This window comes from Scyliorhinus torazame, chromosome X (assembly GCF_047496885.1).
Source record: "Scyliorhinus torazame isolate Kashiwa2021f chromosome X, sScyTor2.1, whole genome shotgun sequence".
Taxonomy (NCBI): domain Eukaryota; kingdom Metazoa; phylum Chordata; class Chondrichthyes; order Carcharhiniformes; family Scyliorhinidae; genus Scyliorhinus; species Scyliorhinus torazame.
In genome coordinates, this window is record NC_092738.1 from 26,945,862 (window position 1) to 26,972,747 (window position 26,886).

At 48.7% G+C, this 26,886-nt stretch overlaps 1 protein-coding gene across 6 annotated transcripts in view; it reads right to left on the reverse strand.

Annotated features, from left to right (window-relative positions):
• LOC140405435 (pleckstrin homology domain-containing family A member 3-like) overlaps positions 1 to 19,083 on the reverse strand; it is a 32,303-nt gene extending 13,220 nt beyond the window's left edge. Inside the window, exons 1-4 of one of the 6 annotated variants that reach the window (XM_072493843.1) lie at positions 18,994 to 19,083; positions 12,729 to 12,845; positions 10,848 to 11,003; positions 8,720 to 8,856 (exon numbers count right to left, since the gene is read on the reverse strand). In XM_072493843.1, coding sequence (XP_072349944.1) covers positions 8,720 to 8,856; positions 10,848 to 11,003; positions 12,729 to 12,750 — 315 coding nt within the window. In that variant the 5' untranslated portion in view covers positions 12,751 to 12,845; positions 18,994 to 19,083. Of the gene's footprint in view, positions 1 to 8,719; positions 8,857 to 10,847; positions 11,004 to 12,728; positions 12,846 to 16,814 lie in introns of all 6 variants that reach the window. The other 5 variants (XM_072493842.1, XM_072493838.1, XM_072493841.1 and 2 more) reach the window with 5 other exon arrangements.
• Positions 19,084 to 26,886: the final 7,803 nt, after the last annotated feature.

Below are 26,886 nucleotides of genomic sequence, written 5' to 3' on the forward strand. Positions count from 1 at the left end.
CCATGGTGGAGGCGGAAGAGACTCCCTCCACTGTGCATGCGTGGGAAACTGTCATTTGTTGTCCCGTGCATGCGCCGCCCGGGGATGTCATTTCCGTGCCAGCTGGCGGGGCAACAAAGGCCGTTTCCGCCAGCTGGCGGGGCGGAAATCCCTCCGGCGTCGGCCTAGCTCCTCAATGTTGGGGCTCGGCCCCCAAAGATGCGGAGCATTCCGCACCTTTGGGGCGGCGCGATGCCCGTCTGATTGGCGCCATTTTGGGCGCCAGTCGGCGGACATCGCGCCGTTTCCGGAGAATTTCGCCCCTGGTCTTCAAGTTAATTTGTGGCCTTCCAGAGGGAAGAGTCAACCACATTGCTGTGAGTCTGGAGTCACATGTAGGCCAAACCGGGTAAGGACAGCAAATATCCTTCCTTAAAGGATTTTTCCAACAATCGATGATAGTTGCCATGGTCACCATTACGGAGACTAACTTTATATTCCTGATTATTAATGGAATTTAAATTCCACCAGTTGCTGTGGTGGGATTGAACCCATGGCCTTCTGGATTACCAGTCTGGTGACATTACCACTACCCCATCAGCACCCTCCGGGGGAAAGTGGCCAGGCGATGTCATTGAAAACTAGTTCCAGTCAAAAATTCAGGATGGGGTGGTGAAAAGGGAAAGTAAAGGAGCACGTTTTATTCACACCACCTTCTTCCCTGGCTCATGTGTAGATTATTTATCGAAGTCAAAACATTTGGAGTTACTCCGCAAGCCTAACTCTGCTCTCCTGAATGGGAAATGCCCCAAAGAGGCTGTCTTGAAAGTAAATCTGGATGGGGAAAGGACACTATTTTTGCTCTGCTCTGGGGTGAGAAGATCATGCTTTAGAATGGTGCTGTGGAAAGAAATTCAAATCCTGCTGTTTTCCGATATCTGTATAACGTCAAGGACCATAGTTTAGACTCTGTAGCCGCAGGTGTATTCATTCGCAATCGTACTGAACAAATCAAAACTAGGACATAACAAAAGTGCCTGGGTGTGTGCGAATTCTCTCAAGTAGGAATGGTGCAGATTAGGAGCTGACAGCAAGTGGCAGTAACCAATTCAAGAACAATTCCTGGTCAATTGGCTCAAATGGTTTGTAAAGGAGGGCACTGATTAACTGTTTCGGGTAGGAAGTCAAAAGCATGTCCATTGTAGGGGAGAGAGGATAGATCTGAAGGGAAGGGAACGGATCGCCCCCTCCCCCCCGATCAGAGTTCGACCCAAGTCTGAAGAAACCACAGGACATCTGAGGAGTCTACAAATCCAGTCCAGGTTTTTGTGTGCTCCCTTGCCCATAGCCAAAACAGGGAAGTATAACCTGGTAAAAAGCATCAATTATTGTCTACATTGTCATATTCTATGCTTGAGAAATCTTTCCCCTTTGCTACAATTGGATCAAATTGCCATTAACTTATTTATCAAGCCCGAATTCCTTACAGTGGGTGCTCCTAGTGTGCTAGGTTGCAGCGATTTTGTCCCTGGACTCAATCCAGAGAACACAAGTTCAATTGGCAGGTTTGAGAATTTGAATTCAGTTTAAAAGAGGTACTGGAGTTAAAAAGCTGACATGAGGAAAACAAAGTGACCACAAAACCATCGAATTATAATTTTCTTTTAAAAAAAAAGGAATCCTGCCATTGTTACCCAGTCTGGGCCAATTGTACCTTCAATCTAGTCTAGCAAGCAACTCACTGTCCAACAGCGAGGGAAAGATCAAACACGATGCCCGCACAGTTGAATAGCTTCCTGGAACTGGCAGCCTCCAATTCAGATCCATGTAAGCCTATAATTAGTCATGACAGTAAAACCTGCTCTTTTCTCAAATTTAAATAGATGTGGCACATGTGGATTATTCCCCTTCCCCGCCCCCACAGCAGCTACAGTTTAGCCAGTCTGGATTCACAACAGATGCAGCATTAAGCACAAGGCTGGTTAAACTGGAACGTTGCTATTTACACAGTAACCCAAGTTGACATACATTACCATTGTACATTTTCTGGTTTTCAGAGCAAGTCGCTTAACCCACTCACAGGCAACAGTAATGCCTAACCTATATCCCACAATGATCTCTGGATTGAAATGTAAAAGGGAATGCAATAAAAACCATGTTCAAATAGGCTACAGGCTACACATGATTCCCCATCAGGACAACCTCCTGCATTTATATCATCTTTTTAACGTTGTATAATGCTCCAGGGTGCTACGCAAGAGCAATTATCGAACAGAGTTTGACACCAAGCTGTGGAGATGTCATAAAAGGTAATTAAATGCTTGGCTAAAGAGGCAGACTTTAAAGTGTATTTTATCAAGATGAGGACAACGTGGAAAGAATCCCAACGTTCAAACCCTTAGCAGCTGGAGGCACAGTCACCAACAGATTAAAATTGGGGGGTGCGGGGGTGGGGAGAGAAATTCAAGGCTAGTTACATAAAACATACTGTCTGGATCTGACAGTATAGGTCAATACTGATCGTTCAAACAAATGCCATATCATTATAAAGCAGGAAACTCTGGTACAGTTCTGGTAAAACTAGAACAACCACATTTCTTTAGTTGAAAGGATCGGCCAAACAATCTCTCACAACAAGCACTTCTAAAATCCTTCCCCTCAAAAGAGCCAACTCTTGTTCCAGGCTACAGTTCATCTAGAACCACCCGCCCCCCTGTTTCTTCCTCATCTCGATCCTGGACAGTGAATGTTGGAAGACAGCACACCTACAAGATCACAAAACAGGCACCACTGAAACGCCGTCCCATCTTAAGCCTATCCGACCAGACCATCGTGCCATCCAAACCCATCCTTGAACAAGTCACGAGATTTTCTGTTCCACTATCCGAACCATGCCAGCTTTCGAAGTGTGGATCACTTCATATGTGAAGCCTCCCCGAGTGGCCAGCACAGCAGGAGATCTACGGATGCTAATGGAGGAAGTGGTGACAACTTAAGGAATGACAATTACATAGAACATACATAGAACAATACAGCGCAGTACAGGCCCTTCGGCCCACGATGTTGCACCGAAACAAAAGCCATCTAACCTACACTATGCCATTATCATCCATATGTTTATCCAATAAACTTTTAAATGCCCTCAATGTTGGCGAGTTCACTACTGTAGCAGGTAGGGCATTCCACGGCCTCACTACTCTTTGCGTAAAGAACCTACCTCTGACCTCTGTCCTATATCTATTACCCCTCAGTTTAAAGTTATGTCCCCTCGTGCCAGCCATATCCATCCGCGGGAGAAGGCTCTCACTGTCCACCCTATCCAACCCCCTGATCATTTTGTATGCCTCTATTAAGTCTCCTCTTAACCTTCTTCTCTCCAACGAAAACAACCTCAAGTCCGTCAGCCTTTCCTCATAAGATTTTCCCTCCATACCAGGCAACATCCTGGTAAATCTCCTCTGCACCCGCTCCAAAGCCTCCACGTCCTTCCTATAATGCGGTGACCAGAACTGTACGCAATACTCCAAATGCGGCCGGACCAGAGTTCTGTACAGCTGCAACATAAACTCCCGACTCCGGAACTCAATCCCTCTACCAATAAAGGCCAACACTCCATAGGCCTTCTTCACAACCCTATCAACCTGGGTGGCAACTTTCAGGGATCTATGTACATGGACACCTAGATCCCTCTGCTCAGCCACACTTTCAAGAACTTTACCATTAGCCAAATATTCCGCATTCCTGTTATTCCTTCCAAAGTGAATCACCTCACACTTCTCTACATTAAACTCCATTTGCCACCTCTCAGCCCAGCTCTGCAGCTTATCTATATCCCTCTGTAACCTGCTACATCCTTCCACACTATCGACAACACCACCGACTTTAGTATCGTCTGCAAATTTACTCACCCACCCTTCTGCGCCTTCCTCTAGGTCATTGATAAAAATGACAAACAGCAACGGCCCCAGAACAGATCCTTGTGGTACTCCACTTGTGACTGTACTCCATTCTGAACATTTCCCATCAACCACCACCCTCTGTCTTCTTTCAGCTAGCCAATTTCTGATCCACATCTCTAAATCACCCTCAATCCCCAGCCTCCGTATTTTTTGCAATAGCCTACCGTGGGGAACCTTATCAAACGCTTTGCTGAAATCCATATACACCACATCAACTGCTCTACCCTCATCTACCTGTTCAGTCACCTTCTCAAAGAACTCAATAAGGTTTGTGAGGCATGACCTTATCTTCACAAAGCCATGCTGACTATCCCTGATCATATTATTCCTATCTAGATGATTATAAATCTTGTCCCTTATAATCCCCTCCAAGACTTTACCCACTACAGACGTGAGGCTCACCGGTCTATAGTTGCCGGGGTTGTCTCTGCTCCCCTTTTTGAACAAAGGGACCATATTTGCTGTCCTCCAGTCCTCTGGCACTATTCCTGTAGCCAATGATGACATAAAAATCAAAGCCAAAGGTCCAGCAATCTCTTCCCTGGCCTCCCATAGAATCCTAGGATAAATCCCATCAGGTCCCGGGGACTTATCTATTTTCAGCCTGTCCAGAATTGCCAACACCTCTTCCCTACGTACCTCAATGCCATCTATTCTATTAGCCTGGGGCTCAGCATTCTCCTCCACAACATTATCTTTTTCCTGAGTGAATACTGACGAAAAATATTCATTTAGTATCTCGCCTATCTCTTCAGACTCCACACACAATTTCCCATCCCTGTCCTTGACTGGTCCTACTCTTTCCCTAGTCATTCGCTTATTCCTGACATACCTATAGAAAGCTTTTGGGTTTTCCTTGATCCTTCCTGCCAAATACTTCTCATGTCCCCTCCTTGCTCGTCTTAGCTCTCTCTTTAGATCCTTCCTCGCTACCTTGTAACTATCCATCGCCCCAACCGAAACTTCACACTTCATCTTCACATAGGCCTTCTTCTTCCTCTTAACAAGAGATTCCACTTCCTTGGTAAACCACGGTTCCCTCGCTCGACGCCTTCCTCCCTGTCTGACCGGTACATACTTATCAAGAACACGCAGTAGCTGATCCTTGAACAAGCCCCACTTATCCAGTGTGCCCAACACTTGCAGCCTACTTCTCCACCTTATCCCCCCCAAGTCACGTCTAATGGCATCATAATTGCCCTTCCCCCAGCTATAACTCTTGCCCTGCGGTGTATACTTATCCCTTTCCATCATTAACGTAAACGTCACCGAATTGTGGTCACTGTCCCCAAAGTGCTCTCCTACCTCCAAATCCAACACCTGGCCTGGTTCATTACCCAAAACCAAATCCAACGTGGCCTCGCCTCTTGTTGGCCTGTCAACATATTGTTTCAGGAAACCCTCCTGCACACACTGTACAAAAAACGACCCATCTATTGTACTCGAACTATATATTTTCCAGTCAATATTTGGAAAGTTAAAGTCTCCCATAATAACTACCCTGTTACTTTCGCTCATATCCAGAATCATCTTCGCCATCCTTTCCTCTACATCCCTAGAACTATTAGGAGGCCTATAAAAAACTCCCAACAGGGTGACCTCTCCTTTCCTGTTTCTAACTTCAGCCAATACTACCTCGGAAGAAGAGTCCCCATCTAGCATCCTCTCCGCCACCGTAATACTGCTCTTGACTAGCAGCGCCACACCTCCCCCTCTTTTGCCTCCTTCTCTGAGCTTACTAAAACACCTAAACCCCGGAACCTGCAACATCCATTCCTGTCCCTGCTCTATCCATGTCTCCGAAATGGCCACAACATCGAAGTCCCAGGTACCAACCCACGCTGCCAGTTCCCCTACCTTGTTTCGTATACTCCTGGCATTGAAGTAGACACACTTCAAACCACCTACCTGAACGCTGGCCCCCTCCTGCGACGTCAAATCTGTGCTCCTGACCTCTATACTCTCATTCTCCCTTACCCTAAAACTACAATCCAGGTTCCCATGCCCCTGCTGCATTAGTTTAAACCCCCCCAAAGAGCACTAACAAATCTCCCCCCCAGGATATTTGTGCCCCTCAGGTTCAGATGTAGACCATCCTGTCTGTAGAGGTCCCACCTTCCCCAGAAAGAGCCCCAGTTATCCAAAAATCTGAAACCCTCCCGCCTGCACCATCCCTGTAGCCACGTGTTTAAATGCTCTCTCTCCCTATTCCTCATCTCACTATCACGTGGCACGGGCAACAACCCAGAGATAACAACTCTGTTTGTTCTAGTTCTGAGCTTCCATCCTAGCTCCCTGAAAGCCTGCCTGACATCCTTGTCCCCTTTCCTACCTATGTCGTTGGTGCCAATGTGGACCACGACTTGGGGCTGCTCCCCCTCCCCCCTAAGGACCCGGAAAACACGATCCGAGACATCACGTACCCTTGCACCTGGGAGGCAACATACCAAACGTGAGTCTCTCACGCTCCCACAAAATCTCCTATCTGTGCCCCTGACTATAGAGTCCCCAATTACTAATGCTCTGCTCCTCTCCCCCCTTCCCTTCTGAGCAACAGGGACAGACTCCGTGCCAGAGGCCCATACCCCATGGCTTACCCCTGGTAAGTCGTCCCCCCCACAAGTATCCAAAGCGGTATACTTGTTTCTCAGGGGAACGACCGCAGGGGATCCCTGCACTGACTGTTTTTTCCCAGTCCCTCTTACAGTTACCCACCTATCTCCAATCTTTGGTGTAACTAATTCCCTGAAGCTGCTATCTATGACCCCTTCTGCCTCCCGAATGATCCGAAGTTCTTCCAACTCCAGCTCCAGTTCCCTAACTCGGTCTTGGAGGAGCTGGAGATGGCAGCACTTCCTGCAGGTAAAATCAGCAGGGACACTAACTGCATCCCTCACCTCAAACATCCTGCAGGAGGAACATTGCACTCCCTTCCCTGTCATTCCTCTAACTTTCTACCAAGATCTGGCTAACAACTAAATTAAATTTTTATAAAAAATAATAATAATATAATAAAAATAAAAATTAATGTCCAAAACGCAGAAGTTATGAAGATTGGTAGAAATAATGAGGGAACACTAGAGACCAAGGTAAATGGTCAATAAAATAAAGTCGCCATAGTCCCAGATGACCATAGGCTGCTTTCCCCGAGGGGGGGGGGGGGGGGAAGAGAGCTGACTGGTGGTGATTTAACCTGAGGATCACCACACCTCAGGCAAGGGGCAGGGTTGAGAAGGCGGAGCCTTCATGAATAACCTCAGACGGTACAGGAATTCAACCCATGCTGTTGGCCTCGCTCCGCATCACAAACTAGCTGACCAGCCAACTGAACTCAACTGGCTCCCAAATGGATAATAGCTGGAACATGTTTCACAAGGAAAGAACCTGGTCAGAAAATGGTTACAGCCATCCCTCGACAGCACCTTCCAAACCCACAGCCGCTACCACCTAGAAGGGCAAGGATAGCAGGTGTATGGGAACACCAGCGCCTGCACGTTCCTCTCCAAGTCACTCACCATCCTGACTCGGAAATATATTGGCCGTTTCTTCACTGTCACTGGGTCAAAAATCCTGGAATTCCCTTCCCAACATGGTGACACCACCTAGACTGCAGCAGTTCAAGAAGGCAGCTCAACACCACCTTCTCAAGGGGCAATTAGGGATGGGCAAGGATGGCCGACATCCCATGAAAGAATAACATTTTTTAAATGAAAGAAATCAGCATTCGAAAAGCAATGGCAAAGAACACATTCTCCAAACATGTTATTCAGCAGAGGAACAAATAGAGACCTGAAGAAAAGAATGGTCAAGAGAGTAATTTGGTAGGTCCTTCTGTGGGGGCTGAAACATGGGGCGGTAATGGGGTTATGTCTCCACGCCCATGGAAAAACGCGTGCGAATCACTCTGGACTTGCCTGGAGAAAGTCCAGGGTGATTCTCCGTTTTGCAGGGGCTAGCAGGGCCCCGGAGTGCTCCTCACAGCTCTGCCTGCCGATACGGGGCCCTGCACTTCTGGTCGGGGGTCTGTGCATGCGCACGGCAGCGGCCTCGGTCGGCCGCTTGGCGCGACATGGCCGACCCACACCACGGTCCGGCACCGACAACATATGCCCCCCCCCCAGATCGCGCGCACCCGCTGACCGGTGGCCCCTGATCAGAACCGTGGAGGTCCCTCCCAGCGACGGATCCCCCCGCCGCCCACCAGGGCGGCCGCAGACCGAGTCTGCAGCCGCCACGCCGAATGCCAGCGGGTGGAACCATGAGAAAGCCACGCCGGCGGGAACTCGACCAGTTGACTTCTGGAGAATCGGCAAATGGCCCCCGAACGCGCTGCGTCGACCGCGCGTGCCTGATTCGTGGCGATTCTCCGGCGACCGGAGAATCGCGGGAGCGGCGTCAGACCCGATCGCTGGTTTGACGCCCATTCTCTGCCCCCACGCCGAGCGCAATTCCTGCTCGGAGAATCCTGGCCATGGACCTGGAGAAAAATGTCCCACGACTGGTCAGTAGTGAAACGTGGTTCTGGAGAAGGACGGAACGGGTCAGTTGGAGAGAAGACAAGAGCGATGAAGATGTTCTCAGGACGATGGAAGAGGAAAGGCGGGTCAGTCAAAATAAATTTCATATATAAATCAGGCAGTTTCTTTATAGAGTGGATCATACAGGAGAATTTGTGGACGTTTAACACCGGTCAGCAGTAAGTTGTTATCAAGTGTAAGCCCGTTGCCCTGGCCTTGTGTTTATTAGCCACTCAAAATGAAAGAAAGCCCCTGGTACGTTACCTCGATATCAGGAATGGAAGTGGCCTGGACTGGCAGTGCAGACTCCTGGATCTTATGCACCTGCTGCATCAGCAAGTCACAATAGAGTCTCAGCTCAGACATCTTGGATTTCAAGGAATCCTCAGTTTCATTGATCTCTGCAGATTCAAAACATTCAAATGTCACGCAGAAAGAAACTGAATTGTATTGAAGAAAACAAAAAGGCTAGTCACTGAAATATCCCTCAAAAAAAAAAAAAAGAGATCAATGGCTCTTTCAAATAGCCAGCATGTGTCAGTGGGCTGAATGGCTTCCTTTTCTGTACTAGAAGATTCCACCATTCGTTCCCTCTATTTCCGTGCTGATTGGAGTTGTAAAAAGAAGTTTATAACGAGCATGGTGGCACAGCACATTAAGCAAAGGGAAAATGTAGGGTGACCAGTCAGGAGGGATGTGGGAATCAATCCCCCACAAGGCACCCCTTGACGTCAGCCTTCCCAGAATACCCGAGGGGAGCGAGGCATGGGGCAAGCAGAAATACCAGGAATCACTGTCAGCAGGCTGTGGCTACAAACCCAACAATTGATGTCTCGCCTCGTGAAGCTGGGTGACAGACAGGTTTGTGTCTCCAACCCGGTTCAGCCTGATCATACTCGTCAGCCTGTGATTACAATGGCTCTCATACAGCCACGTCCTGCTGTTCTTGAAGTGGTTCCCCTTGCATCGAGGTTCTTGTTTTTTTATTCGTTCATCGGACGTGGGCATCGCTTGCTGGGCCATTTATTGCCCATCCCTAGTTGTCCTTGAAGGGGCAGTTAAGAGACAACCACATTGCTGTGGATCTGGAGTCAAATGCAAGCCAGACTGGGTAAGGACGCCAGATTTCCTTCCCTAAAGGACATTAGTGAACCAGATAAGTTTTTACGACAATCGACAATGGTTTCACGGTCATCATTAGACTTTTCATTGGTTTACTAGTCCAGTGACAATATCACTATGCCACTGCCTCCCCCGAGGTGGAAGTGGTTCCCCTTACATCGGGGTTTGAATCAGGACACACATTTTCTCAGCTCGCCTAGGGTTCTAAAACAGGTGCCCCCCCTCGCTTCCCACCCTCACTAAATTAGAGCTGTCTTCATTCAAAGTGTTGGAGCTCCCTGATACCTCAAGAGTTACGGCTTGATGGAGACCACAGTGCCAGGTTACCCATGTACTCGCGTCAGGGTGGCGTGATTACAACAACTGGTCTTGATAACTGTGGATTAGGCCAGGGAAAACAATTTGTCAAAATTCTACCCAAAGTGTTCCTTGTGGAAGAGATTAGAACTCGGGGACACAGTTTAAATATAAAGGGGTCTCCCTTTTCAGACAAGAGAGGAGGAGAAGTTTTTTCTCTGAGGCTAGTCTGTGGAATTCTCTTCCACCGAGAGCAGTGGAGGTTGGCTCATCGAATATATTCAAGGCCGAGTTACATCGACTGCCTTTGCTGATCGGGATATTGGGGACGGGGCAGACAAGAAAGTAGAGTTGACGCCACAATTAGATCTCATTGAATGACGGAGCAGGCTCGAGGGGCCAAATGGCCTGCTCCTCATTTACCTGTAAACCTGACCCCTTGTACGTGAAGCGTTTATGTTTACAAGGTTTGCTGGACTTACAGCACAGTAACGACCATTCAGCCCAACTGGTCTATGCTCCACATGAGCCTCCTCGGACCCTTCTGTTCCTTCCATCCCCCCATCCCCCGTGTGTTTATCCCATTTCCCTTTAAATGTGTCAGTGCAGACTCAATTGGCCAAAGGGCCTCTTCTGCACTGTATTTTCTGCACTGGTCGCCTCAACTGCGCCAAATGAGTATCGAATGTAGGATTCCTGGACACTTGTCCCTTCCTTAAATCAGATGTGCCAAATGTTCCCGGAGCTTTCTTGATGGGAATCAGCTAATTCAGTACAAAGCAGCAAACAGATTGGTCAATGCATTTGTCAACCAAGCTATCAGGAAGGTGACAAGAGGAGTGTATGTGCTTGCTACTGTCATGTATCGCAGAATATCCAAGCATGTGGACCAGTAGCCTTGTGTGACGGGGGGGGGGGGGGGGGAAACAGAGCTAATCAAAATGGCCTGGAAAGGATAGAATAAAAGCATTACCTCTTTCCTTCTTGCTCCTGCTGTCAGCCAGGCAAGCTTTGGCACTGCCAAGTGCGACCAACCATTTCTGTCTCTCTGCAACATTTACTGCTTTGAGGTAGAAGTATTGCTCTCCCGGGATGATCAAGTCCATCCGGGTGAAGTCGGCTGTGTGTACTAGCAAGAACATTATAGTGAGGAGAGAAGGCATCAAACTGGTTTACGATCGCTGTCCGGTGTGTGAATCTGCCAGCAAAACTCAAAAGGCCACAACACACCAACAGTAAGACGAGAAGGGCAAGGAAGTTCAACAAATGGCAGCCAGGAACACACAAAAAGGGAAAAACATTGAAGCAGAATATAGGAATAGACCCCACGTCACCGGGCGAGACTGTTGTTATTTCAACAACAAAAAAGCTTTGCATTTATATAGCGCTTTTAACAGCCACTGGACATCTCAAAGTGCTTTACAGTCAATGAAATACGGAGTCACTATTGCAATGCAGGAAATACAGCAGCTAATTTGCGCACAGCAAGCCCCCACAAACAGAACGATAAAACAGGAATGTGATAATGACCCCCCCCAGCTTCAAAATTATTTATATGCACTCGAGCAGGTAGTTGGGGCCTCGTCTGTAATGTTTCAGCCGCACTCCCCCAGTTCTGCACTGAGAGTGTCACCCTTGATTTCTGTGTTCAGGTCCCTGGAGTAAGACTCGAACCCAGAACCTCGCGACCCAGAGATGAGAATGCTGCCAACCGAGCGACGGGCGATACTCAATTCAATCATGGCGGACCTGGTTCCCAAACTTGGCTCCATAATTGCTCAATACCCTTGGCTAGCAAGCACCTCCGATTTGAAACGATTAATTGAACTCGCGTTCTGTCAGGAGAGTTCCCCATTTCTGTCACCCTTTCTGTGAAGAGCTGTCTCCTAACTTGATAGCCTGGTCTCGCTCAGACTCTCCCACACTGAAGTCGGAGCAGCTTTGCTCCAGGGGTTATGAGCCCTGCCCATGTATTCCAAACAACGTTCATAAATAATAATTGCAATGGTGAAATAAGGTAAGGAAGTGCATTTCTGAGTCACCTTTACCTGCCAATGGACCCGAGTACTGCCAATATTCTATTTTAAAATCTTCATTGTATTCTATTCCACCACCCCCACACCCAGTCATCCTGATTAACATGCAGCAATCGCTCACTAGTTTACTTGTGATGTGCCGGCGTTGGACTGGGGTGAGCACAGTAAGAAGTCTTACAACACCAGGTTGAAGTCCAACAGGTTTGTTCAAACACTAGCTTTCGGAGCACTGCTCATTCACCTGAGGAAGGAGCAGCGCTCCGAAAGCTCGTGTTTGAAACAAACCTGTTGGACTTTAACCTGGCATTGTAAGACTTCTTACTGTAATTTACATGTGTAAGCAGACTGCAATTCACACTGGTCAGACCTGAACTGCACCTTCCCAAGCATATCAATGAGGGAGCATTAACCTCTGCACAACTCCAAACATTTTCCCATTTGAAATTATATCAATTTTCTTTCTCTTATTCTTTCATGGGGATGTGGGCATCTGTTGCCCATCCCTAATTCCCCTTGAACCGAGTGGCTTGCGAGGCCATTTCAGAGGGCAGCCAAGAGTCAACCACATTGCTGTGGGCCTGGAGTCACGTGTAGGCCAGACCAGGTAAGGATAGGTGGGATTTGAACCCCTGTCCCCAGAACACCATAGATTATTAATTCAGTGACATTACAACTATGTCACCAACTCCCCTAAAGGCTAAAAGCACCAAGGATGGACATCACTCCTGACACAAGGTCAGGCCATACCAAACTGTGGGGGTGCTTCCCAGAAGGGTCCAATGTGGACAGTTGTATAAGAGCTCCTTTCACTTTTCTACCTTTTATCTCGCACACGGCCATTTTGATGCTCCCTTTACTTCCTTTGCCAACATCTTCCTGCGAGTCATAGTATGACAACACGGTGCCATCCAACACAAAGTACCGTGGCTGCCAACCTGCCAAATGAAAGGTTAGGACGGGTCACTAGAAGATTGTGACAACAGATAAATAACAAACGGGAAACAATTGCTGGAAATGGGATGAGTGACGACATGGTGACAACTGAAGTGTCTGGGGCATTATAGGAACAGGAGGAGGCAATTTAGCCCCTCAAACCTATTCTGCTGACCTGTCACCCAACTCCATATACCCTTCATGGGCATTTGACCCATATTCCTTCATACCTTTGGCCAATAAAGATCAACTAATGTCAGATGTAAACTCAAGCACATTCAAAACTCCTCATTCACTGCACCCCCCCCACTGTGCTTGCTGACCTACACTGACTCTCAGTCCAGCAATGTCTTGATTTTTAAATGCTTAGCTGCCTGGACCCAAAGCTCTGGAATTCCCTCTCTAAACCTCTCCACCTGACTCCCTCTCTCCTCCTGAGATACAGCTTAAAACCTACCTCTTTGACCAAGCTTGTGATCATTGGAACATGAGCCTGAGGATGAGGAGGAGGCCATTCAACCCTTCGAGCCTGGTCCACCATTCAATAAGCTCATGGCTGCTCTGGGTGTGGTTTCAGTTCCACCTTCCTGTCTGCCGTCTCCCCCCATAATCTTTGCCCATCAAAAATCTGTCTAACTCTGTCTTGAATAAATTCAATCCAGCCAACACTGCTTGTTAAAGAGAATTGCACAGGCTAATCACCCTCAAACAAATTCTCACCTCTCATTAGTTTGAAATTCCAACGGGTATAGACCCAACCTCTCCATAAAATAAGCCCCTCATTCCAGGAATGATTTCAGTGAACCTTCTCTGAACTATTTCTAATGTAATTACAAAGAACAAAGAAAATTACAGCACAGGAACAGGCCCTTCGGCCCTCCCAGCCTGTGCCGATCCAGATCCTTTATCTAAAACTGTCGCCTATTTTCCAAGGATCTACTTCCCTCTGTTCCCCGCCCGTTCATATATCCGTCTAGATGCATCTTAAATGATGCTATTGTGCCCGCCTCTACCACCTCCGCTGGCAAAGCGTTCCAGGCACCCACCACCCTCTGCGTAAAAAACTTTCCACGCACATCTCCCTTAAACCTCTCTCCCCACCTACTGAATGGACGTGGAACGTTCCCTAAATAATGATTATCTCACAGCCACGTCAATAAAGGATAGTCGGTCGCTCGTACAGAATTTGAATAAAACTGAAGAGAGACATGTTGTTGAAGCTTTTCGTCTTGCACCATCAGGACAAACATAAGAATGCGAAATTTCAAAGAATCACAATTTCTACTAGAGGAAAGGGTGTCGGCAAGTCAGCTCGGATTGGCCGAGGCATTGTCACAGAGAAAGCGACAGGGAAGTATAGGCAGCCCATGATGCCACAATTGAGATGAGGGGCAGCACAGTGTACAGTGGTTAGCACTGCTGCCTCACAGCACCGAGGTCCCAGGTTCGATCCCGGCCCTGGGTCACTGTCCGTGTGGAGCTTGCACATTCTCCCCGTGTTTGCGTGGGTTTCGCCCCCACAACCCTAAAGTTGTGCAAGCTAGGTGGATTGGCCACGCTACATTGCCCCTTAAATTGGACAAAAATGAATTGGGTACTCTAAGTTTTTTTTTTAAAAGATGTGATGCCACAATTGGGCAGCACTTACTGAACAATTCTGAATGTGCTAAATCAGTCAAGCTCATAGCCTGGCTCATTTGCACTTGCTGGGAAACATGTACGTTCATAGGCAGGAACTCATCTTCTGCAAACAAAAAGGAATCGGTCCAAGCCTTGCACCTTTTAAAAAAATTAGCTGGGAGCTTGAGGAGCCTGCAGTCCCCTTTGCTGTCTCCATGGTGACATCTCAGCCAATCAGTCGACTTGCGAACCAATCAGCGCCCCTTTTCTCTTGAAGTAGAAATTGTGATTGTTTGAAATTTGGCATTCTTGTGTTTGTTCTGATGAGTGTAGGATGAAAAGCTTCAGCAGCAATAAAGGACCACTTAGCTACGTCAACTACTCCTGTAGCATTTGGCCAATGTAGCACTGATTAAAAGGAACACTGCAAACTTCTATTGTTGCAAAAGATTCAGGGCACCCAACAGGCAAACAATTCAAATTCCTTCCTGCCTGCTTAAAAAAAAGTCAGAGAAACAGTTCACCGTCTCCAGAGTCTCCAGTCTCCAGAGTTCCCCTCCCAAGTGACAAATCCATGTAAACGTAAACTCCTGCTACTTTTACACTCCATCCAGAATCAAAACTCGGCATTCCCACCCTGTGCTACAGATTCAATTACCTTAGCCAGTGCCACGGAGCCAGCCTCAGACACATTGCAAAGATCAAATTTGTTTCTGAGTCTACCTCTCAAATCCAAATTAAGCGTTATAAATTTGTAAACTTGTCCTCACCAAAGCTCTTCTTCACATACAAACCCCCCCCAAAATAGCCAAAATCCTTTACAGGATTCCACTTGAAACCAAAGTACACCACCCAGAAACCAATGGAGTTAGGGTGTGGACAAAGGCATTTTATTCTGGCATGAATTGGAGCTTGATGTGTACTGGGCTCCACCTGTGTATATTGGAGTGTCTCGGGTTAGAGTACACAAATGGTGTCGGAGCAAGCAGAACAGCAAGAAAAAGTGCAAGGCTGAAATTCTGAAGCTTGCCATTTGCTCGTGCACACACGCACAGTGGGTCTGAGGTCACAGGTAGGCGTGACTAGGTAAGGACGGCAGATTTACTTCCCTGAAGGGACATTAGTGAACCACAAGGGTTTTTACAACAATCGGTGATAGTTGTCACGGTCTCTATTACTCAGACTAGCTTTATATTCCAGTTTTATCAATTGAATTTAAATTCCACCAGCTGCCGTGGTGGGAGTTGTACCAGTGTCCCCCAGAGCATCAGCCTGGGCCTCTGCATGACTAGTCCAGTGACATTTCAGACGGGCGGTGCAGACTCAATGGGCCGAATGGCCTCCTGCTTTGTGGGGAGTCTATGATTTATGCTACACCACCATCTCCCCTCGGCGTGGTCTGACTAGTGCCCTGTACAGTTTACATCTCGTAGGTAGTCCCATCACATTTGTCTGACATGGAGACCATAGCACCAAAGCTGGCCATTCAGCCCATCCGATTCATACTGATGTTTATGTCCCACGCAAGCCCCAATCATCATATTCCTTCCTCCCACTTGTTCATCCAGCTCCTGCCCCCCCCCCCCCCCCCCCCCCCCCCCCCCCAATGCATCTATAGAATTCAGTTCCTGTGGGAGTAAGTTCCACCTTCCCATCACTCTCTGGATAAAGACGTTTCTCCTGGAATTCCAGATTGGATTGATTAGTGACAAGCTTGTATTGATGGACTGTTTTCACACAAATGGAGATATCTGTGTATCACGTCAAACCACTTCAGAACCGACAGGACTCCTGTCAGCTTCCCTCTCCCTCCATACATGAATCATCATTCCTGACATCAGAGGGGAGAGCGCACACATCCTCCAATTCAACTCCATGATCAGATCCAGGCAGCAATGCAAGAGCAGTTCGGGCAATTATTCCCACCATCCAAACACTCAGCCCTCATTTCCTGTACAAAAGACCAAAATTGCCACCATCTAGCCCACACCGACTCCCTGCAGAGGTTAAAGAAATGTAAAGAAATAGGGTTCGTTTGCATCTCCCGATTACTGAATGCACCCGGCTCATCTGGTAAGAAGCCAAACAATGCCAGAAGGTCCCACGCTTTGGGGGATGGGGATGGAATTCAGCCCCGTGTCCTCCCTCCCTGGCAGCTTTGCAGCAAACTGCAATGCTGCAGAGTCTCCAGAAGAAGAGGGGCAGAGAAAAGAGCAATTGTCAATCCCTTTGCTTCGCCAGTAAGAGTGGGCGCTGCTTCTGTAAGCTGCAGCAGGCTCAGTGGCAAGTTGACTCGCTTGGGCATCATTCCCGGTAAGGAGACAGTACAATACCCGCAGCCCCCAGCTCACCACTCAAATAGTTGGTCCACTTGTGCAGTACCCCCTCCATGACAGCAGAGCCAGCTCCGGCAAGAGTCCCCTGCACTCCCGGTGTACACACACACTCACTCAGCTCCCGGTGTACACACCCACTCACTCACTCTGCTCCCGGTGTACACACCCACTCACTCACTCTGCTCCCGGTGTACACACACATTCACTCACTCTGCTCCCGGTGTACACACACATTCACTCACTCTGCTCCCGGTGTACACACCCACTCACTCACTCTGCTCCCGGTGTACACTCACTCACTCAGCTCCCGGTGTACACACCCACTCACTCACTCTGCTCCCGGTGTACACACACACTCACTCACTCTGCTCCCGGTGTACACTCACTCACTCTGCTCCCTGTGTACACACACACTTTCTCACTCAGCTCCCGGTGTACACACACACTCACTCACTCTGCTCCCGGTGTACACACACACTCACTCACTCTGCTCCAGGTGTGCACACTCACTTTCTCACTCTGCTCCCGGTGTACACACACACTCACTCAGCTCCCGGTGTACACTCACACTCACTCAGCTCCCGGTGTACACACACACTCACTCTGCTCCCGGCGTACACACCCACTCACTCACTCAGCTCCCGGTGTACACACACACTCACTCTGCTCCCGGCGTACACACCCACTCACTCACTCTGCTCCCGGCGTACACACCCACTCACTCACTCAGCTCCCGGTGTACACTCACACTCACTCAGCTCCCGGTGTACACACACACTCACTCTGCTCCCGGCGTACACACCCACTCACTCACTCTGCTCCCGGTGTACACACATACTCTCTCACTCAGCTCCCGGTGTACACACACACTCACTCACTCACTCTGCTCCCGGTGTACACACACACTCACTCTGCTCCCGGCGTACACACCCACTCACTCACTCAGCTCCCGGTGTACACTCACACAGCTCCCGGTGTACACACACACTCACTCTGCTCCCGGCGTACACACCCACTCACTCACTCTGCTCCCGGTGTACACACACACTCTCTCACTCAGCTCCCGGTGTACACACACACTCACTCACTCTGCTCCCGGTGTACACACACACCCTCTCACTCAGCTCCCGGTGTACACACACACTCACTCAGTCTGCTCCCGGTGTACACACACACTCACTCTGCTCCCGGCGTACACACCCACTCACTCACTCAGCTCCCGGTGTACACTCACACAGCTCCCGGTGTACACACACACTCACTCTGCTCCCGGCGTACACACCCACTCACTCACTCTGCTCCCGGTGTACACACACACTCTCTCACTCAGCTCCCGGTGTACACACACACTCACTCACTCTGCTCCCGGTGTACACACACACTCTCTCACTCAGCTCCCGGTGTACACACACACTCTCTCACTCTGCTCCCGGTGTACACACTCACTTTCTCACTCTGCTCCCGGTGTACACACTCACTTTCTCATTCTGCTCCCGGCGTACACACCCACTCACTCAGTCTGCTCCCGGTGTACACACTCACTCAGTCTGCTCCCGGTGTACACACTCACTTTCTCACTCTGCTCCCGGTGTACACACTCACTTTCTCACTCAGTCTGCTCCCGGTGTACACACTCACTTTCTCAGTCTGCTCCCGGTGTACACACTCACTTTCTCACTCAGTCTGCTCCCGGTGTACACACTCACTTTCTCACTCAGTCTGCTCCCGGTGTACACACTCACTTTCTCACTCAGTCTGCTCCCGGTGTACACACTCACTTTCTCACTCAGTCTGCTCCCGGTGTACACACTCACTTTCTCACTCAGTCTGCTCCCGGTGTACACACTCACTTTCTCAGTCTGCTCCCGGTGTACACACTCACTTTCTCACTCAGTCTGCTCCCGGTGTACACACTCACTTTCTCACTCAGTCTGCTCCCGGTGTACACACTCACTTTCTCACTCAGTCTGCTCCCGGTGTACACACTCACTTTCTCACTCAGTCTGCTCCCGGTGTACACACTCACTTTCTCACTCAGTCTGCTCCCGGTGTACACACTCACTTTCTCACTCAGTCTGCTCCCGGTGTACACACTCACTTTCTCAGTCTGCTCCCGGTGTACACACTCACTTTCTCACTCTGCTCCCGGTGTACACACTCACTTTCTCACTCTGCTCCCGGTGTACACACTCACTCTGCTCCTTGTCTATTTCTGCAGCAGGAAGCCTTTGTCAGTGACAGCTCCTCGACAGCCAATCCAACAGCGCCCCCGGCACCGTCCCCCAGACAACCGCATTCCTCCATTGTGCCGTCACAATCCCCGCCCCCTCTGGGAGAGCCAATCGGCAGGGGCGAGGCGTTTAGCCAATGGGGAAGATTGCGGATGGTTTGGCACGCTGGCTGGGAGGAGCAGAGATTGGTGCCACGCAGAGGCTCAGTGTGTAGAACAGGCTCCAGTCATTGTGTATGGCAGGGTTGGCAAAGCTTTTGGAGGACAGTTTAAGAAAGCAAATGCACCATGTTACTCCTTTGTAAAGCCTCAACTGGGGTATTTTGTCGAGTTCTGGGCAGCACACTTTAAGAAGGATGGGCAGGGGTTAGAGAGGGTACATAAAGGATTTATGAGAGTGATTCCAGGGACGCGGGACTTCAGTTATTTAGATACATTGGAGAAGAGAGAATTAAGAGAAGGTTAAATAGAGAGTTTCAAAAACATGAGGTATCCGGGCAGAGTAAATTTTTCAAATAATTCATGGGGCAGAGGCATCACTGGCAAGGTGAGCATTTGTTACCTGCGGTAAGGTTTTGTTCAGTAGGTCCGACAAAGAGGGCCAGAGGCTTGTAAGGTTGAACATTAGTGCTTATTGGTTATATTACCGGGTTCAGTAATATGTATCGTTACTAGTTGCTGTATATCCAGAAGGTCTGATGGTGTGATCCTGAAGAAACCACGAGTCTTCAACTTAAAACTCATTTATTAAGTAACGATTAATTATAATTAAGTTCGACACTCTACAGAACTATCACTAGAAATCAAGTAATTAAATAATGTATTAACTGATTCAAAACTACACATGCTAACTATGCTGTGATCCATCTATCATACACTACTGCTGTCTAGGTCACTCCTGGGTTGAAAGAGACCAAGGTCCTCTGGGAGCTGATACTTATAGTAGGATCTAGTGGTGCCCTCTAGTGGTAGTGTTACAGTTAGATACATAGAAGATAGGAGCAGGAGGAGGCCTTTTGGCCCTTCGAGCCTGCTCCGCCATTCATCACGATCATGGCTAATATTCCAACTCAATAGCCTAATCCTGCTTTCTCCCCATAGCCTTTGATCCCATTCTTCCCAAGTGCTAGATCCAGCCACCTCTTGTGTATATTCAATGTTTTAGCATCAACTACTTCCGGTGGTAATGAATTCCACGTTATAATTAACCCTTTAGTTATCTACATGTATACATATCATTACATTGGTAACACATATATACAAATTGCTCCAAACTAGGAGCTAACTTCATGCTGACTTAGAGTCAAGAGTTTTAAAGCACAGAAAGAGACCCTTTGGCCCGTCATGTCTGCATTGGCCATCAAGCACCTATCCTAATCCCATTTTCCAGCACTTGATCCGTAGCCTTGTATGCTGTGGTGTTTCAATTGCTCATCTAAATATTTCTTAAATGTTATGACGGTTTTTGCCTCGACCATCCTTTCAGGCAGAGAGCTTCAGACTCCCACCACCCTCTGGGTGAAAGTGTTTTTTCACATCCTCTCTAAATCTCCTGCCCCTTACTTAAATCTATGCCCCTGGTTACTGACCCCTCTACTAAAAGGAAAAACTTTTCCTATCTACCTTATCTAGGCCCCTCATAATTTTATACACCTCAATCGGGTCCCCCTCAGCCTTCTCTGCTCCAAGGAGAACAACCCCAGCCTAACCAGTCTCTCTTCACAGCTGAAACGCTCTAACCCTGGCAACATCCTGGTGAATCTCCTCTGCACCCTCTCTAGTGCGATCACATCCTTCCTATACTGTGGTGACCAAAACTGCACACAGTACTGTTGCTATGGCCTAACCAACATTCTGTACAGCTCCATCATAACCTCCCTGCTCTTATATTCTATGCCTAATAAAGGCAAGTATCCCATATGCCTTCTTAACCATCTTATCTACCTGCCCTGCTGTCTTCAGGGATCTTTGGACATAGGTTATCATAGCATTTACAGTGCAGAAGGAGGCCATTCGGCCCATCGAGTCTGCACCAGCTCTTGGAAAGAGGTCAGCACCTCCACCCTATCCCCATACCCCAGTAACCCCACCCAACACTAAGGTCAATTTTGGACACTAAGGGCAATTTATCATGGCCAATCCACCTAACCTGCACATCTTTGGACTGTGGGAGGAAACCGGAGCACCCGGAGGAAACCCACGCACACACGGGGAGGATGTGCAGGCTCCGCACATACAGTGACCCAAGCCGGAATCGAACCTGGGACCCTGGAGCTGTGAAGCAATTGTGCTATCCACAATGCTACCGTGCTGCCCACCAAGGTTCCTCTGTTCTTCCTAGGGTCCTACCATTCATTGTATATTCCCTTGCCTTGTTAGTCCTCCCAGAATGCATTACTTCTACTCAAGTCTCTCCAAGTCTGTCTCTGGTCATGTGATTTTCTACATCATACAGTGGGCGGTGCTGTTCGCCAGTCCCACATTAACCCTTGCTCTGCTCAACACCCTAATGCTATGCTGAACACACTGATACTACACTCCCTTTCTATGCCGAACACCGTTATACTACACCCCGTTGCTATGCTGAACACACTGATACTACACCCCCTTGCTCTGCCAAACACCCTTATACTACACCTCCTTGCCATGCTGAACACCCTTATACTACACCCCCTTGCTCTGCCGAACACCCTTATACTACATCCTCTTGCTATGCTGAACACCCTTATACTACACCCCCTTGCTATGCCGAACACACTTAGACTACATCCCCTAGCAATGCTGAACACCCTTATACTACACCCTCTTGCTATGCCGAACACACTTAGACTACATCCCCTTGCTCTGCCAAACACCCTGATACTACACCCCCTTGCTATGCTGAACACCCTGATACTACACCCCCTTGCTCTGCCAAACACCCTTATAGTACACCCCCTTGCTCCGCCGAACACCCTTATACGACACACCCTTGCTATGCTGAGCACCTTTATACTACACCCCCTTGCTATGCCGAACATTCTTATACTACACCCCCTTCCTCTGCCGAACACCCTTATTCTACACCCACTTGCCCTGCCGAACACTCTTATACTCCACCCCTTTGCTATGCTGAGCCCCTTTATACTACACCCCCTTGCTATGCTGAACACCCTTATACTACACACCCTTGCTATGCTGAGCCCCTTTATACTACACCCCCTTGCTATGCTGAACACCCTTATACTACACACCCTTGCTATGCTGAGCACCTTTATACTACACCCCCTTGCTGTGCTGAACACTCTTATACTCCACCCCTTTGCTATGCTGAGCCCCTTTATATTACACCCCCTTGCTATGCTGAATACCCTTATACTACACCCCCTTGCTCTGCCAAACACCCTTATACTACACCCCCTTGCTCTGCCGAACACCCTTATACTACACCCCCTTGCTATGCCGAACATTCTTATACTACACCCCCTTGCTCTGCCGAACACCCTTATACTACACCCTCTTGCTATGCCGAACACACTGAAACTACACCCCCTTGCTATGCCGAACATTCTTATACTACACCCCCTTGCTATGCTAAACACCCTTATATTACACCTCCTTGCTATTCTGAACACCCTTATATTACACCCCCTTGCTATTCTGAACACCCTTATACTACACCCCCTTGCTATGCCGAACATTCTTATACTACACCCCCTTGCTATGCTAAACACCCTTATATTACACCCCCTTGCTATTCTGAACATCCTTATACTACACCCCCTTGCTATGCCGAACATTCTTATACTACACCCTTGCTCTGCCGAACACCCCCTTGCTATGCTGAACACACTGATACTACACCCCCTTGCTATGCTGAACACCCTTATACTACACCCCCTTGCTCTGCCAAACACCCTTATAGCACACCCCCTTGCTCCGCCGAACACCCTTACTACACACCCTTGCTATGCTGAGCACTTTTATACTACACCCCCTTGCTGTGCTGAACACACTGATACTACACACCCTTGCTATGCTGAGCACCTTTATACTACACCCCCTTGCTATGCTGAACACTCTTATACTCCACCCCTTTGCTATGCTGAGCCCCTTTATACTACACCCCCTTGCTATGCGGAACACCCTTATACTACACCCCCTTGCTATGCCGAACATTCTTATACTACACCCTTGCTCTCCCGAACACCCTTATACTACACCCCCTTGCTTGCTGAACACCCTTACACTACACCCCCTTGCTCTGCCGAACACTCTTATACTACACCCTCTTGCTATGCTGAACACCCTTATACCACACCCCCTTGCTGTGCTGAACACACTGATACTACACCCCCTTGCTATGCTAAACACCCTTATATTACACCCCCTTGCTATGCTGAAAACCCTTATACTACACCCCCTTGCTATGCAGAACATTCTTATACTACACCCTTGCTCTGCCGAACACCCTTATACTACACGACTTGCTCTGCCAAACACCATTATACTACACCCTCTTGCTATGCTGAACACCGTTATACTACACCCCCTTGCTTGCTGACACCCTGATACTACACCCCCTTGCTCTCCTGAACACCCATATACTACACCCCCTTGCTTGCTGAACACCTTTATACTACACCCCCTTGCTCTCCCGAAAACCCTTGTACTACACCCCCTTGCTTGCTGAACACCCTTTTTCTACACCCCCTTGCTCTGCCGAACACCCTTATACTACACCCCCTTGCTCTGCCGAACACCCTTATACTACACCCCCTTGCTATGCTGAACACCCTGATGCCGAACACCCTGACATCTCAAGTACAACCCTTCTGCCAACCCCCCTCATGATGTACTTGATCTTCTCTAAGTAAAGAACTCTCCATAAGGTCACTCAACCAGGACAAAGCACTGGGCGGAACCGGAGCCTCTGGTTCGAGGAGCATCCACCTTCACTCCCGTCTGCAGCTCTGGCAAATCTGACACCCCAAAGATAGCCGCCAGCGGGCATGGCTCCAACTCATTCCCAAGAATCCCTGAGATGGTGTTGAAGAAGGAGATCCAAAAGCGTACAAAGTTCAGGACATGACCAGAATATAGAAACATAGAAAATAGAAGCAGGAAGAGGCCATTCGGCCCTTCGAGTCTGCTCCGCAATTCATTCTGATCATGGCTAATCAAGTTCAATATCTTGATCCTGCCTTCCCCCCCATATCCCTTGATCCCTTTAGCTCCAAGAGCTGTATCTAATTCCTTCCTGAAATTACACAACGTTCTGGCCTCAACTACTTTCTGTGGGAATGAATTCCACAGATTCACCACTCTCTGGGTGAAGAAATTCCTCCTCACCTCAGTCCTAAAAGATTTACCCCTTATCTTCAAACTATGACCCCTAGTTCTGGACTTCTCCACAACCGGGACCCCATGTCTGGATACTCCACTAAAGAAAGACCTGACCCTGTCAGAACGTTGGCTGTATTTTTTCATAGAATTATAGAATTTACAGTGCAGAAGGAGGCCATTCGGTCCATCGAGTCTGCACCGGCCCTTGGAAAGAGCACCCTACCCAACCCCACACCTCCTCCCTCTCCCTGTAACCCAGTAACTCCACCCAACCTTTTTGGACACTAAGGGCAATTTAGCACGGCCAATCCACCTAACAGCATGTCTTTCGGGACTTGTGGGAGGAAACCGGAGCACCCGGAGGAAACCCACGCAGACGTGGGGAGAACGTGCAGACTCCGCACAGACAGTGACCCAAGCCGGGAATCGGACCTGGAACCCTGGAGCTGGGAAGCAACTGTGCTAACCACTGTGCTACCGTGACGCCCGTATCAAGCTACTTCTCAGCTTGATTCAGCTTACCTTCCAGCCACACAATTAATTCTGAACTGTTTGGAAAGAAACTGCTAGTCTGCCTACAGACATATATTTAACTGAACTGTATCAAGAGCAGATGCTTGACTTCAGCTCACATCCCAATCTAAAACGAAACTGCTTTTCTGAAAAATGCCTGGTACCCTAGCTACTCCCATTAGTTACATTGGGCTGGATTCTTCCACCCCGCCTGCCGCAAGATCGCCACGGGCGGGAAGCGGACCATGTAAAGGTCCATTGACCTCAGGCGGGAATTTCCAGTTGATGGGAGGGCGCGGCCAGAGAATCCAGCCCATTATCTTACCCAGCCAAGTCTCTAACTACTCCACAGGGAGCCCTCTTAATCCAAACAAAAACCTTTAGCCCAAACTTTTACAGTGCTTTAATTACACCTCTGGCTCCCAAAAAGCCTGGCTATCTTTCAAATCAGGATTTTTAAAACCACTACTGCAGCAGTCATATACTCACTAACCCAGACTTTTAACCCATACTGCACCAAATCCATATAATATAATATGTCTGAAATACCTACTATCATTACAGAAAGTTGATAATATGACATTCCTGCACTGGGCACAACACGCAAACATCTCCATTGTATCTCCATCCCCGCCCATCAACTCTGCAATGCTCCTCTTTGTCATCCACTTGCTGTCTCTTGGCAACATCATCCAGTGTATGGGGTCAGCCCAGCATACATGTTGTTCTGAGAATACCACTGTGAAATCCCTTAACACAAGTAGGAGTGCATGATGACATGCAGGCAAGTATCAGACACATAATCACACATGGGTGGGAGTGGATCAGTTGGAAAGACTCTTTCCTCTGTGTCAGAAGGTTTAAGCCTCAGTCCATAGATTTGGGCGCATGATCTCGTCTGCCCCTCTCTGTGCAGTAGTGAGGGGGTGCCACACTGTTGGCAGTGCTGTCTTTCACAGAATTATACAATCAGACTTGTTATAGCATGGGAGGCTATTCAGCCCACCGTGTCTCTACTGGTTCTCCAAATGAGTAACTCCCTTAGTGCCATTCTCCGCCTTCTCCCCGTAACTCAGAACATCCTTCCTTTTCTGATGGTGTAGGTACACCCACAGTGCTGTGAGGGAGGGAGTTCCAGTTTGACCCATCGACAGTGAAGTAACAACGATATAATTCCAGGTCAGTGGGGTGAATGAATCGGAGGGGAACCTCCACGTGGTGGTGTTCCCATGTGTCTGCTGCCCTTGTCCTTCTAATGAGTGTTTTCAAACTTTTTTCCCCGGGACCCATTTTTACCAACCGGCCATCCTTCCGAACTCACGCCGGCCGACCTTCGTGACCCACGCCGGCCGACCTTCGCGACCCACGGCGGCCGACCTTCGCGACCCACGGCGGCCGACCTTCGCGACCCGCGCCGGCCGACCTTCGCAACCCACCATTTTCACTTACCTTTAATGTGACAGGTGAGTCTGCTTGATCCTCACGATCTCACTTGCTTTGTTATTCAATGTTCCATTTCTGCTGAGGACGTCAGCTGATGATTTAAGATCTCACTGCATCCTTTGAAAAAATCAAGCGGGTTTGGCCTCGAACCCGCCATGCTTAGTCTTCAAATATCTTTGAAGATTTGAGGGTTTTAATCTTTCACTTGCCAGTACTTCCCTGCATATATCACACATGAACTTTGAATCCTGATTTGCAGTGGCACAATTAATAACCCACACCTCACATAATCATCTTTATGCTGCTTTGTTCCTGTTTTCAGCTTCTTCTCAATGGGTTGTTCACCAGAGGAGCTCACACCAGCACTGCTGGCAGCTACAAAATGGAGGACTCTCTCTCGTGTGCCCAGAACACGTGATGTCAGCGCACGGAGCGCGTGACCTGCTCTCTGCTGCCACTCCAGGCAGGAAGACTCCAGCGATTTAAAACAATGATCTGCTTCTGGGGTCAGCACGCTGACATCAGGAGGAGGCGTTCTGCCTGGCTGGGCTCTGGACGTTTGCACTGCTGAGGGGG